Raw genomic sequence first — 18,141 nt, forward strand, 5'->3', positions numbered from 1 at the left:
GAACCAGTATTGGAAGCCCAATGAACTATGCCATTGTTCGGGGCACCTTTGACAAAATTGAACATCAAGAGGGACAATAGTAGCATTATTAGTATCCATTATGTGATATACCTTAATTTTTCTCTCAACCCAACTTTGTACCTCAATAGGCTCAAGTCCTGACTATTTATAGCAGTTGTACCCAATAGGTTTTCTTCTATGATTAGTATCTCAAGCTTTCTTCCATGGTACCGATGCATAAACAATCTTAAAAGCTTCTAACTATTTGTTTATAGAATGGAAACAATGCAATTTTATCTTTTGCTGAGGGCTAGATATGCAATTTGATCTGTTTAAGTAATTCAAAGTATTTCTTTAGTTTGCATTTGTCCTTTTTTTTCTTTGGCTAACGTGTCCTTTTTACTATTTGAGCAACAGTTGCACATAACTGTACAATTTGAGCATACACAAATTCGTCGCTCTCTCCCATGAATCATTGATAATCCTAATTCTTCTTTTTTGGAATTATTGAGGGTCTAGCCATGTTTCAGTTGTCCCTCAATATTCATGTGTACGTCACCGATGTTGCTCCTATCCTTTTTTCGTCCGGTACTCTCGTTTACGGGCCGTCTATTTCTTTGCAGTTATCTTTCATTAACCACAACAATTCTAGACAACTTAATCAAAAAGATTCTTGATTCCTTTGCTTATTCGTTTAATGCTTGTTTCTTCTTTTTACATCCTATATTGGATAGCATTTAACCTATTCTATCTTAGCTTGACTAGAACTCACAAATTTACATAAATCATTGCATTCACATGCATCACATGAGATCCCTTGTTGGAGCTCACGAAATAGATGATACATCTAAAGAAATAGCCCAAAGATTTATTTGTAGGATTACGTTATTAACTATGTCGATGGATACTAGGCAAATATGCTCACAAGAAATTTTCTTATCTTCAATGCACAATAGGTATTCCTTGAAAATTATTATAAAAAAAAAAATCTGGTTACTTGATATATAGCCAAAAGGCAGTATGCGTTGATAAAAATCGGTATGTATCTAGTTATGGATGGAGCTTGAATATATGGTTATTTAATCGGGGCTCTAAAAGTGTGCACTCGCAATTTCAATTTGTGTTTTGTTCCAACCACCATCCATCACTTGCTTGTGTGGTCAATCGTACGACACATGCTCATGGAGTATGTGGGAGGAAAGTCAACGTGGGAGGAAAGTCGACGGAAGAAATGACAAACATTTTCAATGCGCAATGAACAATTTACCATGGAACAAACGTTGAATCACGAGCAAACGACATATAATAAGACTTGATGATACTCCGAATGCAATTACGAGGAAAACATTCAATTTTCATAGCATTAATGTCGATTATCTTCTTAAAGTAGTAATGAAATGCCTTTCATTCTTTGATGGAGAGAGAAAAAGAAGAGAGAAAACTTTCTTTCAGAACGTCCTTTCTGCCAACCACACTAACAGTTATCTCCATAAGTTATTTATATGACTTCCTTTGCATCCTTTCAAAAGGGTATCTCTTCATCATAGTATATTAAGACTAACCAGTGCGTCTTAGTCGTACCCTATCGTGGATGTACTAATAAATTATAACATCTCCCACTCGGACATATCAAGAATATAAGACATTCGATGTTCATTTACTTTAAAAACAATTCATATTGGCAAGAAAGTCGTGTGACCAGTGAGTATTATACATTTGTTAAGGATGACATAGTGGCTACAATCCTAAAAAGAAATGAACAATTGATGTCTCATAGTGTCCTAGACATATTTTGTTATATTAGTCCAAACATACCTATCCCTTAAAGGTGATATCTAAGACCACAAAAGGTGATATAATTGATCGACCGATAAATACATGTGGTAGATGTAAAACAACGATAATGTTCCTTTGCACTCATGTTTCTCTCCGTTTCAGAACAACTGTTTTCCCAAACACATCCCATAAATCCATATCTATTCATGACCGCCGGTAACATGTTAAAATAGTAACATTGATATTTCACTTCAAGAATATAATCATAAGTAACATATGACACAAAATAAAGTAAATTATAAATTACCTCAATGGCTCATATGATGAGTAAATATGAGTAATTTCACTCACCTTTCCTTGTTGGTCATACAATGCACATGTAGCATGAATAATATACTATAGTGGATTTCTCTTTCTATAAGAGCATATGTTATTTATTAAATACATTCATTATATAAATCTTAGCCTAAGTATAGTCATGCGCTTCTCACATACTCATGTTTAGCTCAAGTGTTATATTAGCTCCATTTCTACATCGCCCAATTAAGTACTTGCATTCGACATCCTACAGGCATACATGATTGTGGGATTATCATGTTTGGCATTATTATATACAAATCGCAGATCTCATCTTGACTCCAATTAAGGCGATGCGTTATTTTATTTCAGTATTTATATGTACATAACGTCTCATCTCAATGTGCTAACTATAGCACTGGATGTGATTTCTCATGTGAGTAAGTTAATCATTACTTATTGATATATTTTTCAACAATATATGCGTGTTTGTGCTAGTCTTATTATGGATTTGTACTTATTGATAAAACATCAAATCACTAAAGACAAATGAGTATAATGCATATATACATAAACTAATTATCATTTACAATAATACATATCACATTCTACGTAACCCTAGAGATATCATGTGGGTTAAGAGGATGTCACTAGGAATAGCCTTTATAAATGGATCAATAACCATTCTATTAGTTGAAATGTATTGAAGCATCACTCCTTTATGTGCTATTATATCTCTGATGGAGTTGTTTTTTTATATTAATGTGCTTATTGTCCTATCATGATACTTGAGATTTTTCACATAGGCAATAGCTGCTTGACTATTATAATAAACTGTAATTAGTCTTAGAACCTCAGTGACAATGACTAAATTTTCTAAGAAATATTTTAGCTATACTACTTCTTGCACTGCAGTAGAGCACGCAATAAATTATGCCTCTATCGTAGATAAAGCCATGCATGTTCGTTTCTTACTATTCCAATAAATTGCACATTCATTAAGCAAGAACGCATATCCATAAATTGATTTATGTTCATCTAGGTCTCCTTTTCAACTAGCATCTAAGTAGCCTAACAAGTGTAAATCATTCTCTTGATAACAAAGTCGATAGTCTATAGTGTTTTTCAAGTATCTTAAGATCTTCTTCACTACTTTCTAGTGTACTTGATCAAAATTTGATTGATAATATATATTGACTCACTAACCCCATGACATGACAGATGTTGGGTCAAATACACATCACAACATACATCAAACTTTCAACCGCGCTAGTGTAAGGAATCGTTTCCATTTCTTTCTTTTTTTCTAGAATCTTAGGACAAATCTTAGTACTCAAGCATTTACCTTGCATGACAATGATATCAATGAGATTACAATTTACATATTGAAACGCTCAAGAATCTTCATTATATAAGACTCTTATAATGGAGTAAGAAGTTTTCTTAATCAATCTTTTTTTATCTTAACTCTCAATATATAAGTGGCCTATCCCATGTCCTTCATTTCAAAATTAGAGTACATTCATTTCAAAATTAGAGAACAATCATCCTTTTATGATGATAACTAAACCCTTATCATTTTCAGCTAACAGAATATCGTTCATATAAAGTGATAAAATCACAAATTTATCTTTGAACCATTTGATATATACATAATGATCTTCTTCAATTATCGTGAATTCGAAAGATATTATGGCTTGATGAAAACAAAGATGTCACTGTCTAGATGATTGCTTAAAGCCATATATTGAACGATAAAGCTTGCAAACTTTACGCTCCTAACCTTCAACTATGAAACCTATTAGCTATTTCATATGGATTTTTTTCATCTAGTTCTCCATTAAGAAATGTTGTATTTACATCCATTTGATATAATTATAAGTCCAAATGTACAATGATGGATAAAATAAGACGTATATAAGCAAACCTTACAATTGGTGAAAATGTTTCTCATAATCTATACATTCTTGTTGAGTATAGCCTTTCGTCATGAGATGAGCCTTATACTTTTCAATGGATTTATCCGCCCTTCACTTACTTCCAGATGTGGTTTATCCTCATTGACTCCATCTCATCTTCCAAAGTTTTTGTCTATTCTTCTTTATCAAAGAATGAGAGAGCCTCTTAACTAGTCTTAGGCTCGGCATTGTCTTACGGAACAATCATAAAGTTTCCCTTAAATCTCAAAATGACGACGATGATTGCTTTTATGATTATTTTTACGTAACTAAACTTCTCTTGAATTCAATTTGCTAGAAAACACGGCACTCCCACTAGGTCTTGTATGTTGAAGTAAATCTTCATTTCCCTCGACAACATTAGTGGCTGTGTTATTATGGTCTTTCATTTCATATAATTGGAAATTCTTATCAATCTCACCTCAACTAGGAAAATCATTCTTCAATAACATGACATCTCGTAACTCCATTTCGGTTATACTTCCATCAGTATGTTCACCTATGAACATATCCTCTGGAGTGTTTAGAATATCTTATAAAGATACATTTATTCAATTTATGGCTTAATTTATCATATTTATGAGAAGAATTATGAACATAAGCTGTACACCCCCAATGACGTAAATTACTTAGGTTTGGTTTCCTACCAATCCATAATTCATAAGGGGTAGAAGTGACTCACTTTGAGGGCACCCGGTTAAATATATAAGCAATGGTCAATAACGCATCTTCTTAATATGCGATAGGTAGATTTGTTTGCACTATCATAGACCTAACCATTTTCAATAGGAATCTATTCATTTTCTCGGCAACCCAAATTTGTTGCAGAGTACCATGAATAATAAATTGTTATATAATTCTTTTTTCATTATAAAGAATCTTGAATTGCTCAGATAGATACTCAAGTCCGAGATTGGTTCTCAATGCCCTTTATTATTTTGTTCAACCGATTCTCTACTGATGTTATATATCGTCTAATGTAATATAATATTTCTTATTTATGAGAGATTAGAAAAATATAATTGAAATGCGTGAAGACATCTATAAAAGTGATGAAATATAAGGCATCATGCCTCGCTATTACATTCAATGAACCACAAATGTAAAATGTATAAGTTGCAAAGAAAGTTCGGCTCTAGCTCTTTTACCGAATGATTTTTTTAGTTACTTTTCTCGTTAGACAATAGTCACATATGAATATATCAACATTAACGAGTGACCCTAAAAGATCTTCTTTAGCTAACTTTTGTCTTCTTTGTAACCCAATATAACCTAATCTAGCATGCCAAGTATTTGCATCAATCTCAACGTTACTAAAAAATGTAATTAAAGAAAAACAACCATTAACATTAACATTGTACACATCATAGTCAATATCTAACACCATAAAATCATTCAATATGTTACCAAAATCATAATAAACTATTTCAAATAAAATATCAATACAATCACCATAAAATTTATTTACATATGCCGATACCTTTTACTTCAACTCTTGAGTTATTTCCAACGTATGTCCATCTTCTTTTAGGCCGACAATATTCCACAAATAATCCTCGGTCTCTAGTTACGTGGTCTGTTACTCCTAAGTTTACAGTCTATAGTGAATGTGATTCAGCAAGTATTACAGTATTAAAAACAAAAGTATTACTTAAAGTAATAGAAAGGTACCTCTTTTTACTCGATGAATTTACTAGCAAAGTGACCCATCTTGTCACAATAATAGCACTTCATCTTGGCTTTATCCTTTTTCCCACCATGCTTCTTACATCGGAAGGTTTTAACCCTCTTAGGTGCCTAATTAGTCTCATTCCCTTTGTTGTTGAATTTATGGTTTCTTTTGCGCTTGAAACCCGAAATTTTGAACGAACTCAATTCAGCAACATAAGCATGGGTAAAGGATCTCGCAATCTCTAGACATTCATCCTCTAATTCCAAATGATACGTTATATTGTCAAAAGTAACGATATTCTCATATGCTTCTAACTATTAGGAAGAAACCTAACAACAGCATGAACTTATTGTTCATCAGTAAGGGAGAGACCTATCAACTTTAGCTTATGAATCATGTTTGACATCTTTCAAAAATACTGTATTATCGTTACATTTGGACGCTTTCGATATTTGTCAAACTTGATGGTGAGTCTCCTTAATTTACTAGCAAACGTAGTCTCAAACTTATCTTTCAAGGCAACCTACATTATTTGAGTTTTATCATAACTTTCAAACATACACATGAAATTATCTTGCATACAACTCAACAATGTGATGCGAGAAATATTATTTTTCTTTTTCCAAAATTGATAAGCTTCTTAATCTCTCCTGTGCTGAGCTAAAGTTTCATATTTAGGCTCATCCATGTTCAGCTAAGGGTTTCTAAAACCTCTTACTACATAAAGATATACTAAATCTTTCGGTGCGAAATATCATAATTATCACCATTCAGTTTTTCACCCTTATCGAGATCAATCACAATGATCTTATATGCCAAAGCCATAATTAATTGTCACAACGCATTGACATGATAAACGCAAAATCAATACTAGCGTATTTTCATAATAACACATATTTAATTTGCAACAAAGACAAATTAAATTAATGATAATTCAACAAAAGACACAGAAACGAAAGTTTACTGTATTCCTAATTCACTTTTATGTACGATTGTTCTACTATCATTAACTAGTTTAATTTGCCCAATTTAGGTGAGAACTCTTTCGAATTCTACCAACCTATAAATTCCCACTAATAAAAAAATAATCACATGATCCCATGTAATTTTCACATTTTTCTATTAAATATCAAAAGGCATAGCATGATGTAAACCAATATATAAAAAAAAAACAATTATGGAGCAACTATAATCGAATGCAGAATTCAACACGTAATGAAAAAAATCAAGGATCTTCAACCATTGTTCGAGTTTGCTTTGAATCAGGACTAAGCTTTTATACGTGCTATTATCGAATTAAGCTTTTCATAACATATATATGGTTATTTTCATGTAGGCTAGCTTTTATATTTCTAAAACCATAAGAAAATACAGGTTAAAAGAAATAAATAATGCACTTATACTTCAAAAATACACATACTTAGGATTCCATACAAATTTTTATTTCTTTAAAAGCCTCAAACGTGTAGAATAACTATACCAAAATGTAGAGCATATCTATACGAACCAAACGCCACCCATCACGCGCCAATCGGATCTCCTATGTGTCGACATGCGCCTCCTGAGTGCGCGGCACGTGTGGCACACATGCCAACGAGCCAACAAGGCTCCTGGCCATTTCGATTGATTCGACCAATTGACTAGTCAATCGGTTTAGGTCTCTGGTCAGGTTGGATCATCGGTCGGTCGCCGATCGGCCGATCGTTGCCCTTGGGTAACATCATTGATGACATCGGCATGTCGATTACCGACCATTGGCTAATGTCATTGATGACGTCAGCGTGTATCGATTCGTCGACGCATGTATGGGAGCATCCAGCATCTTCTGGTGGTGCTAGACCACCTTTCAACTCATTTCGACGAGTACTTTTAAATCGTATATTCAAAAATTGAATTTAATCAAGAAAATATTCCAAAAAAATGGCCAAAATTGTGCAGGTGTACACGACCTCCAAACCCGTTTTTCACTTTGGTTTGTTTTTTATGATTCATGTTACAATTTCCGAGCAATAAACATCCAAACGATGTGAAGTTCATCTTCTTGATCCTCGTATCAAATAGCAAACAAGAAAATTCGATGGGAAAACAAGGCATGAATCATACCATAGGCTCTAATACTAATATAGGAGGAAAGTTGGTGGAAGAAATGACTTACCTCTTCAATGTGCAATGAACAATTTACCTTGGAATGAATGTGAATCATGAGCCAACGACAGACGATAAGACTTCATGATGCTCTGAATACAATCACGAGGAAAACATTCAATTTCCACAGCGTTAATACCGATTGTCTTCTCAAAGCAATAATGGAATGCCTTTTGTTCCTTGATGGAGAGAGGAGAAGAAGAGAGAAAACTTTTTCTAAACATTCTTTCTAACAACTACACCAACGGTTATCTCCAAAAGTTATTTATATGACTTTCTTCATACCATTTCAAAATGGTGTCTCTCTATCATAACATATCAAGACGAACCAGTGTGTCTTAATCGCACCCCATCATGGACGAACTAATCAAGTATAACAAAGTATTTGAACTTAGATTTATGGCATTATGTACTTTTGATTTGTTACCATTGATTATTGCCAATAGTTGTTCCACCATTGATTCTGCCTTGCTCTATTTTGGTTAGACAAGCTGGAAAGTTCAAATTTCGGCCAAAGCCTTTATGCCAGTGGTAGTTTCTTTATTTTTCTTCCTTGATTTAGTCAAATATTGTAGCTTCATATTGTTTCGTGAGCACGCAATTTCATTGCTCTGTTTAAATGATTCACAAAATTTAGATGTATTCATGTTGTTCAAATGTAAATCATCAAGAATTGAATTAATTTGAGACTTCTTTTAATGATTTGTGATGGCATTGTTGTTCTAATGCTGATTTTGGACAAGAAACCATTTCAATGCCATGATTAGACTTAGTAATTTCGTTGCATGCAAGTGGTTTGTTGAAATGTGTCTATGAAGCTGTGAAATGTATTTGAGAAAGAGTTAATTATATCTATTGACGAAAAGGGTCATCATCTCTTAAATCTCAATATGAATTTTAGATTCACATATGTCATTGTTGTTTCGCGAAACTTGAACATGAAATCAAGAATAACATCACTATTTGTTGTGTTGCTCTGTTTTGTGCATTGAACTCCTAATGGTAGCTAACATAAGTTCCTGGAGAAATGACCAGTAGTTCATGGCTTAAGCGTGGATTTACAGAAGCATTCATCTCAATTTGTATTTTTCTATCCACGCTCTAAATTTCTACAACTCTTTGATTGTGGCTGATAGTGGTGGTCTGGTGACCAATAGAGGTGGTTGCCGGTTAAGACTGTTGGTGGAGCAGTATAAATTTAGTTAACCTCCATTGAAGACCTTCAACTTTCTGAAACTTCTATATTTGGTTATGCGATCCAAAGCCCCTTGGAGAATGCTAGACCGTTTGGTAATTATTTTGAGTGAACTTTCTCTTGAAAGCTAGCATTTGGAAGGCTAAAAGTCTAATGCTAGTAGGGACTAGCTTTGGGCTTTCAGCATTTGATCATTTGATCAAATGTTGAACTCAATTTTTCTTCCAAAACTACCCTCACCAACTCTTCAAATTTCAAATTTTATCCCTCATTATTTTTTTTTATTAAAAAAGGATCAAACCCTTCGCTGGTTCAATGAAGGGTTACGATTGTTGGGGGGATAGATTTGGCGCCGACGACTTTTCATTAAGGTCACCCGAGATTGGCCGATCTCCAACGAGGGTTGCGTGAACCCAGCAAGGGCCGCTAGAGGTTGCCTCGTCGGGGTTGCACGACCAATTGGCAACCCTCGCCATTGGGCAACCTTGATCGATGGCCACCGGCGCCAAATCTAGCTCGGCGGGTAGCCGTAGCCTTCGTCGAACCGGTTAAATTATATATATTTGATTCTTTTTCAAATTTAAACAAATAAAAATATAGAAAACTATTTTTTTTTTTTGTGACCTAGGAATCTCATACAGCCGGCAGCCGGCAAGTAAACCTGGGGGGACACGTAAGCGGGACGACCCACCACTCCCGGCGTCCTACTTAAGACTCCAAGCGACCGTGAGGGGATTCGAACTCCTCCCCTTCGTGAGGGGGAGAGAGCGCAAACCATCGCGGCCACCAAGGCGGTGGTATAGAAAACTAATATTAATCACCAAAGCGCTTTTCAAATGTGTTGTCTACCGATCGGTATTTTCTCTCAAAGTTGCTTATCAAAGCGTAATTTACCAAACAGCCTTTGCATCTATCCAAGGCCTTTTAGGCTAAATTACTTTGCATTTGCCTAATGGACTTTCAAAATACTAAACCAAATGCACTTAGATTAACGATTGGTCATTCTATGTTGTTTTTTCCAAGTTTCAATTTGCTTGTTTTAGTTTAATGTTGAGGTTACATTTTGGGATCATAATAAATGCAAAAATATTGTATTGACACTTAAAAACTGATAACCTTAAGATTCATAATTTGGTAAAAGGCCGCGTTGACACTTTAACTGACAAATAATCAAGTTAAGGTACCAAAATGGTACTAATTAGATCTCTAATATAATCAAGTCATTGACTCTAGATCTCTAGTTTCATAAAATGGTTCCTAGTTGGCTCCTTATATAGAACTTTCATAGGGTTTATTGAATTAAAATGAAACTATCCCAAAACATGCCTTCCCCCGACACTTGTTTGAGAGGGTCGCCACAACTTGGCGACTAGGACTTGGTTGTAGACCTTAGAGGATTGAGGCCTAGAAATGACTTGATTGTTTGTCAACTAAAGTGGTTTTCATGGCAGCACGTGTCAAATTCTCATGGAAAATGAAGATAGTTTGCTAATGTTTTAAATGTTGATGCAAATTGGGAGTTGTTAGGGATGATGTATTTGCTTATCCATTTGTCTTGTAGAGAGAAGTAGTAATGTATGATTAAGTGGATGTATATTGAATTGGTGTTTTGATATATACTATCTTGAATGCTTTTATTTGCTTTAACATTTTCTACACACAACCCATAGCCTAAACTCAGGCTACATCCTTAGAAAACTACCTAAGATGGTGTTGAGAATAGGTTGGACCACCCGCAGCTAGCGACGATGGGACAATCATTCTCGTCATCTCGCAAAAAAAAAAAAAAAAAAAAAAGTCAGACCCATCCACAATTAGCGACATGGAGAAAGACTTACTATTTCATTGGATAAGATCCCGAGCCAATAGTATATGCCACCTTTATGTGTCAAACTTCATAAGTATATCTATGTATATGTGTGATTTAAAACCCTTCTCAGTGGTTATTGAAAGTATATTCCATACTTTCTTAATTTCTTCTACTTCATTCACTTATGTTTTCAATGTTCATATTTGGAATCCATGGTGACAAATTAAAACGTCTTTGTGATTTGGATATAATGGGAATATTAGATATTTAAATCATTCCTGCTTTGGCATTATGGATAAATTAGATCGAAGAGGCCAAAGCTATGTGGAAAAAAAGATTGATTACCTTATATCTCTTCTTTGTGTCAAGTATCAAGTAAGTCTCATGCAAGTGATGGCATACTTTTGGAATCCAATCATCTTAATATTCATTTTTGGCAAACACGAATTAGTTGCAACAATTGAGGATTATGGTATGGCTGTCAAAGTGGTCTCTTTCTCTAAGTTGGTCGAACAACCCTAGAGACAGCAAGCGTTCTTAGCTCAACTTTTAGAGGGGAAAAGGTAGGGGTGAGCATGTTCCTAGTTGGGCCAATCCACCCCCTAACCCTAGGACCAACCCACATAGTGTTAATCCTCAATTTTTGGGACCGAGGACTGAATCGACCCAATGGGTTCGGTCCAGTTCAAGGGTCAACCCGAGATCAACCCATAATTTTTTATTTCATTTTTTTTTTGTACTTCTTAAAAAGCGATTGAGGACCGGACTAACCCAATGAGTTCGATCTGATTTCCAAGTCAACCCAAGACCAATCAATAATTTTTTATTTCATTTTTTGTACTCTTTGAAAGGGCAACCGAGGACCGTACCCACCAAATGGATTCGATGATGAGCGAGGTTAGTTAAGAAATGCAAGCGGTGAGGGTCAAGTGAGATGAGCATCGAATAGAATGAGCATCGAATGTCGAGCATGTAGCAACAAGCCAAGTGAGCATTGAGCGGTGAGTTGCACGAATGACCTAAAGCAAGCGAGGCAAGTGTCGAGTGGCGAGCGGAAAAATTGTTTCTTTCGATTTTGGCAAATTGAATACTAAGAAGACAAATAAGATATTAGAGAGGATGCCATAAAGAGTTGTTTATGCCTTTTTGAACGCCGTGAGGACTCCTCACAAAAACATTTTCCTTCTTCGTAAATTATGACTATTGACATAATAAAATATATTAAAAATATAAGTTATTAAACAATAATATAAAATTACTTGAATTCCTCATTAAAGAGTTATTTAATGTTGTTAACGTTATTTATTTTAAATTTTTCTCTATATAAAAAAATTATAAATTATAAATATATATATATATATATATATATATATATATATATCTAGTCGGGGTTGGTCCGGTTGGACCAACCCAAAACTCTTAGGGATCGATGACCGACCCGCACGCATCTTGGTCAGGAATTCTAAGATCAAGGATCGATCCAATCTCCTTGGGAACCGAATCAGGACCAGCAGGAATGGGCCGATCTAGGGCCGATCCAAGGAAAAGGATTAGAAACTAAAAAATTTTAAAAAGTTAATGCAATGGTTGTCTCGCCCTCTTTCTTAATTGAAAAGTTCATGAGTCTACCTATAGAATCTAGTCATAACTTGTTAGGATTTTTCCCTTAAACTCCATTTATTTAACGAAAAATGTTACATTTCAAAAAATATTCAAGAAGTCTCTAAGAAAATGGTTATATTTTCCGAAGCTTAGCTAAAATATGAAAAAAGAACTGGAAACCATAGTTCTTCATTCGAAAAGTAAAATTTGATTTGATTTTCCCAATTACACACACTTTTTAGGTGTTAATGTAAAATTGATTTGATTTTCCTAATTACACACACTTTTTAGGTGTTAATGACTTGCACACGAGCAATTGGGAACCAATGGGCATTTCTTGATTTCAATTTTTTGGAATCGACCCTTAGTGGAATCTCAATCAAACATTTAAGGTTCTCAATCCCTTCCATGATGGAAACCATCCACTCCAAAACCAATCCTCTATACTGGTGATGTGAATATAGTATATAGACTTTCTCTTCAAAATTTAAGAATAAAGAAAATATTGAATTTAGAAATATGAATGAATCATATATCATCCTTAACTGTAAAGATATAATATTTCGGGTGCTTTTTGTAGATATGAAGCAAATTAGGTCCCCATGTGTAAATTCCTAAACTTTAATATTTTAAGAAAATGGATACCAATGCAATTTCCCTCAATTCCTAACCCTTAATATTTTAAGCTAATGTATCACTATTATGTTTGGGATTGGGATCTAATTGGCGACCGTCAAGATGACTATAGAAGCTTGAGAAAGGGAGCGAGAGGAAGCGCCATAAGCTTAAAGCTTTTCACTTCTACTGATGAAGCCGACGAATCTCTGCCGTGCTTCTTCCATCTTCCTCCTTCTTCCCGCTCCAGCTGCGATCTTTAGCGAGTCATCATCCCTTTCCGTTCTCTGTCACCCTTATCTCCCTCATCCTTCTCATCTCCCTTTCTCGTCCCGCCGTCGTCGGAGGTTTTCCTCGACCCCTAACCCTAATTTAGACGACCCCAACCATGTCTTGAGTTACGTGAAGAGAAATTGCAGAGCTGGTGGTGGTGGGTTTACGAGTGTGGGCGATGCCCTGTGTTGCTTCGGTAAAATGATAAAGGCGAGCCCTTTGCCTTCCTCCGGGGATTTCAGTCTACTGTTGGGTGCTATAGTGAGGATGAAGCACTACTCGACTGCGATCCGCTTGATTGAGCAGCTGCCTTCTTTGGGGATCGAGGATCATGTTGCCTTGCTCAATATTTGGATAAATTGCTTCTGCCGGTTAAAGCGGGTTGATTTGGGTTTGTCTATTCTGGGCAGAATCTTCAAGCTTGGGTTTCCCATCAATGTCGTGACATCGAGCACCCTGATTGACGGTCTCTTTATTCAGGGCAAAACTGATCAAGCACTGAGGTTCCTCGATGATATGCAACGAAACGGCCCCGAACCTAATGAGACCACGTATGCGATAGTCGCGAAGGGGTTATGCAGGGCGGGTAACACCAGATTGGCCATCGAATTGCTGAGGGACTGGGAGGAGGGAAGCTGCAGGCTCGGTTCCTTTGCATACAACATAGTAATTGATAGTCTTTGCAAGAGGGGATTGATTGCAGAAGCATTGAGACTCCATGAAAGTATGAGTAGGAAAGGCGTCCAACCAAATGTTGTTACTTACAACTCCTTGATCCATGGTCTCTGCAATGTAGGCCAGCTGGAAGATGCTCTTGTATTGTTGAAAGACATGACGAGCAGAGGCATCCAACCCACCATATTCACTTATACCTCCTTGGTTCATTGCTTATGCAACCTAGGCCAATGGAAAGATGCTACGGTCTTGTTGGAGGAGATGATGAAGGCAGGGATTGAACCGGACGTCGTTACTTATACCTCTGTCATTCAAGGAGTGTGCAATTCCGGCCAATTGAAAGAGGCTCAAAGACTGCTGAGTCATATGGTGCGAAGCAGAGTCATGCCGAATAGTTGGACGTTCACTATTTTGGTGGATGCACATTGTAAAGAGGGATTGCTTGTAGAGGCAGAGGCCATAGTCAAGCAGATGATTCAATTAGGTAAAATGCCTGATGTTTTCATCTATAATGCATTGATGAATGGCTATTGTTTGCAAAATAGAATGAAGGATGCTATGGCAGTGCTTAATTTGATGGTTCAAAGAGGCTGCTCACCTGATGTTGTTAGTTATTCCACGTTGATCAACGGATACTGCAAAGTGAAAAGAATGGACAAGTCAAAGATGCTTTTCCAAGAAATTCTTCAAAGGGGCCTGATTCCTAATGTCATAACATACAGCACTCTCGTGGATGGATTTTGCAAGGTTGGGGACCTTGAAGCCGCGGCGGAGCTAATTAACGAGATGCAATCTCGCAATCTCTTTCTAGATCACTATACCTTGAATGCTTTCCTGGATGGCTTGTGTAAAATGCAGCAGATTGACAAGGCCATGATATTGCTTCGAAAGATGGAAGATTCCAAATTTGTCCCAAACATTGTGACTTACAATATCCTAATAAATGGCATGTGTAATGCCGGAAAGCTCGATGATGTAAAGGGGCTGGTTAATTGTTTGCATGCTCAAGGCTTGCAACCTGACGTGTGGACATGTAACATTCTCATGCATGTGTTGTGCAAAGGAGGACGTATGGAGGAAGCATATCAGCTTCTAAAGGAGATGGAAGGAAATGGATGCTTTCCAGATGGGGTCACTTATAACACAATAATCCAAGGATTGCTAAGAAATAATGAAAATACTAGAGCCACACAACTTGTTGGTGAAATGGTTGAAAGGGGTTTTTCTGCTGATGTAGCGACGATGGAATTGTGGGTCAAATATCTCGTGACAAATGGAACTTCTTCCTTTACTAGGAGAACTCTCCATTGTCTCTGAGATCCGTCCACATTTTCATCTGAAATGTGATGAAGAGTAAATCAGATTAACGTCAAGTTTTCTTCTAAACGTCTTCTCTTTGTGTCCCATGTCCCATTGATGAATTTTTTTTTAAATCAGAGAGATAATTCACTGAATCGAACCGCCCAAGACGGCAAATATTTGGAGGGGTATAAGGTGGATTTTGATTCTCGTATATCTAGGTTCGGTACGAAATCTCTGTATTGAACTGTTATGTGTACTCATCTGTTAGTGCTTTTGGTGCCTAATGTTGTTCAAACAGGTGAAATTCATATAAATGATCAAGCGGTCTGGGGATGATATCAGATTAAATAGATGTTAATATCAATAGCTTTACTATGTAATGGAGTATATTATGTCATGAGTCCTGATTAGCCTATTGTGTATGTGCTTTGAGAGAGAGATCCTAGTTTCCTGTTATACACTTTCTTTTTTGACAATCTGATCCTTTCAATGTCCTATTTACCAAAGATACTTCAAAGAAGAGGCATACATTGAAGTGGATGGTATTTGAATCGGTAGTGGAGTGTATTTGGATCGAGCTGTGTACTCCGATTATCACCACAGGTCGATTACATATTTGGTTTATTTGCTCTGCTTCTTACATGCAAATAACAGCGAAGTTTGAGGGACGGCTTGCTGACTAAGGAACGTGGCTGCAAATGTATGAAACTACTTGAAGTATCTTCCCCTTTGCACTGCCAGGGATTTTCCGAAAAGCATCTGATGATGGGTGAACATGAACGCAGCTGACAAACATTCCCAATGTTAGCTGTCTTGGGCGAACAACAATCAACTCCATTGCAGTCAGGCCCAGATGATATAAATTCCATCGTCTTTTCCACTGCATGAATTGAATTACTTTCCCGGTCAATAGGGTTGGCTCTCAATGGAAGTACATTCCTTGCCATTTTTATCTGTCTCACTTACAACAGGAAGATTTGCCTGGACAGTCTGCCTCTTGTCGTGCCCTCTACTCTTTGTTTGCTGACCCAATCATAGTAGCGTGCAAGAGTTTCAGAGACCAGTCTTTGAGTTAAGTTCAAGCATGGATACCATCGTCAGATATGATCAATTGAACTCAGAAAAGAGAATTTGTCAAGCAAAAGGTTCAAATTGAAGTTGTGCATATATCACAAGAGGATCAACTCCTTGGCTGTCTCTTTTGTCCGTTTCCTGATTTAACAATGCAGGTTCATGGGCTTATCAACTGAAGCGAGGCCACTTTTACGATGAAAGGTAAAATCTTCAGAGAAAATTGATTTCTTAAGTAACCCCTACTGCAATAGTAGATGCTGGTTTGGTTCAATCTTATGCTGATAAGTCCATTTAATTGTTTCATGCATTAGCTCTTCCTCTGTATTACTTTTGGTTTATGCTGATGACTCTTATATGGTATGACCAGTAACTGATTTGACATAGTTTCTGTTTTGCTGATTTGGCTTCTTTGAAATATTTTCTGGAAAACAAAATGAATGAACCCTCGCGTGGTATTTATCTTGTATGCTGTAGATATGTTCTCAACCTCCTGAATGATTTTTAAGTAGTGATCCTTATGCAAATACTAGGGACAAAGTCATTGTTATTTCTTTCCGAATTTCAACAGAGTTGTGCTTCAAGTTCAACGTATAAGTTAAATTCACAAGAAAGTTCGGATTTGCCTAAAGCCTTTATGCTGGTGCCATCTTCTCTAGTTTTCTTCCCTGATTCAGTCAGAAATCGTAGCTTTATATCGTTCGTGAACAGGTAATTTCATTGCTCTGTTTCAGTGATTCACAAAATTGAGATGTATTCATGTTGTTTGAATATAAATCATCAAGCATTTGAATTAATCTGAGACTTCTTTTAACGATCTGTGAAGGCGTTTTTCTAATGCTGATTTTAGACGAGAAACCATTTCAATGCCATGATTAGACTTAGTAATTTCGTTGCATGAAAGTTTTTTGTTGAAATGTGTCCATGAAGCCGCAAAATGTATTAGAGAGAGAGAGAGAGAGAGTTGATTATATCTGTTGACTGAAGGTTCACTAATGCTTATATATCAATAGAAATTCTAGATTCATATATATGATTGTTGTTTCGCGAAACTTGAACATGAAATTGAGAATAACATCGCTGTTTGTTGTGTTGCTCTGTTTTGTGCATTGAACTCCTGATGTTGCCTGACATAAGTTGCTAGAGAAATGATTGGGAGTTGATGGCTTAAGCGTGGATCTCCAGAAGCATCCATCTCAATTTGTTTTTTCCTATCCACGCTCTAAATTTCTGCAACTCTTTGATTGTGGCTGATAGTGGTGGTCTGGCGGCCAATGGAGGTGGTCACCGGTGAAGACTGCCGGGGAAGCAGTATAAATTTAGTTAACCTCCATTGAAGACTTTCAATTTGCTGGAACTTCTATATTTGGTTATGTGATCTTGGTTTGCAGATCGAAGGAGATACTGAGAGGGATGAATAGAAATGAAAAGCGAAAATAATGAATAAAGAAAAGACGAAAAAATATTGGGAAAAAAAGAAAATAATAAAATGAGTTTAAAATTGGCTTGATTTAGTTTTAATATATTAGGGTGTTTTGGGTTTTAGAAAGTTTGGGCTAGGCTTAGTTTAGGTGACTTTGAGCCGATTCCAATTTTTTGTTATAAGGGCTCATTGATGTTGTCGACCTAGGTCCACGAGGCCATAGTAAGACCCACATCTGGATTGAACTCCTTGGTGTTTCCAGCCTAGATTGGCGAGGCCACGTATGGCCCGTGTCCGGATTGAGCAGCTCGGTGCCCCTTTTATTAG

General features: G+C 36.3%; 1 protein-coding gene across 1 annotated transcript; it reads left to right on the forward strand.

Moving 5' to 3' along the window:
• Nucleotides 1-13,207: 13,207 nt before the first annotated feature.
• LOC104433213 (pentatricopeptide repeat-containing protein At3g22470, mitochondrial) lies at nucleotides 13,208-16,235 on the forward strand. Its single transcript, XM_010045898.3, has 2 exons — nucleotides 13,208-15,512; nucleotides 15,828-16,235. Exon 1 carries the CDS (start codon nucleotides 13,263-13,265, stop codon nucleotides 15,333-15,335), a length of 2,073 nt encoding a protein of 690 aa, XP_010044200.2. The 5' UTR covers nucleotides 13,208-13,262; the 3' UTR covers nucleotides 15,336-15,512; nucleotides 15,828-16,235.
• The last annotated feature ends 1,906 nt before the right edge of the window (nucleotides 16,236-18,141 follow it).

The sequence above is a fragment of the Eucalyptus grandis genome, chromosome 1, assembly GCF_016545825.1.
Source record: "Eucalyptus grandis isolate ANBG69807.140 chromosome 1, ASM1654582v1, whole genome shotgun sequence".
NCBI classification, from domain to species: Eukaryota; Viridiplantae; Streptophyta; class Magnoliopsida; order Myrtales; family Myrtaceae; genus Eucalyptus; species Eucalyptus grandis.

Coding starts and splice junctions, on each gene's coding strand:
- LOC104433213 (XM_010045898.3), top strand. CDS start 13,263: ATGAAGCCGACGAATCTCTGCCGTGCTTCTTCCATCTTCCTCCTTCTT.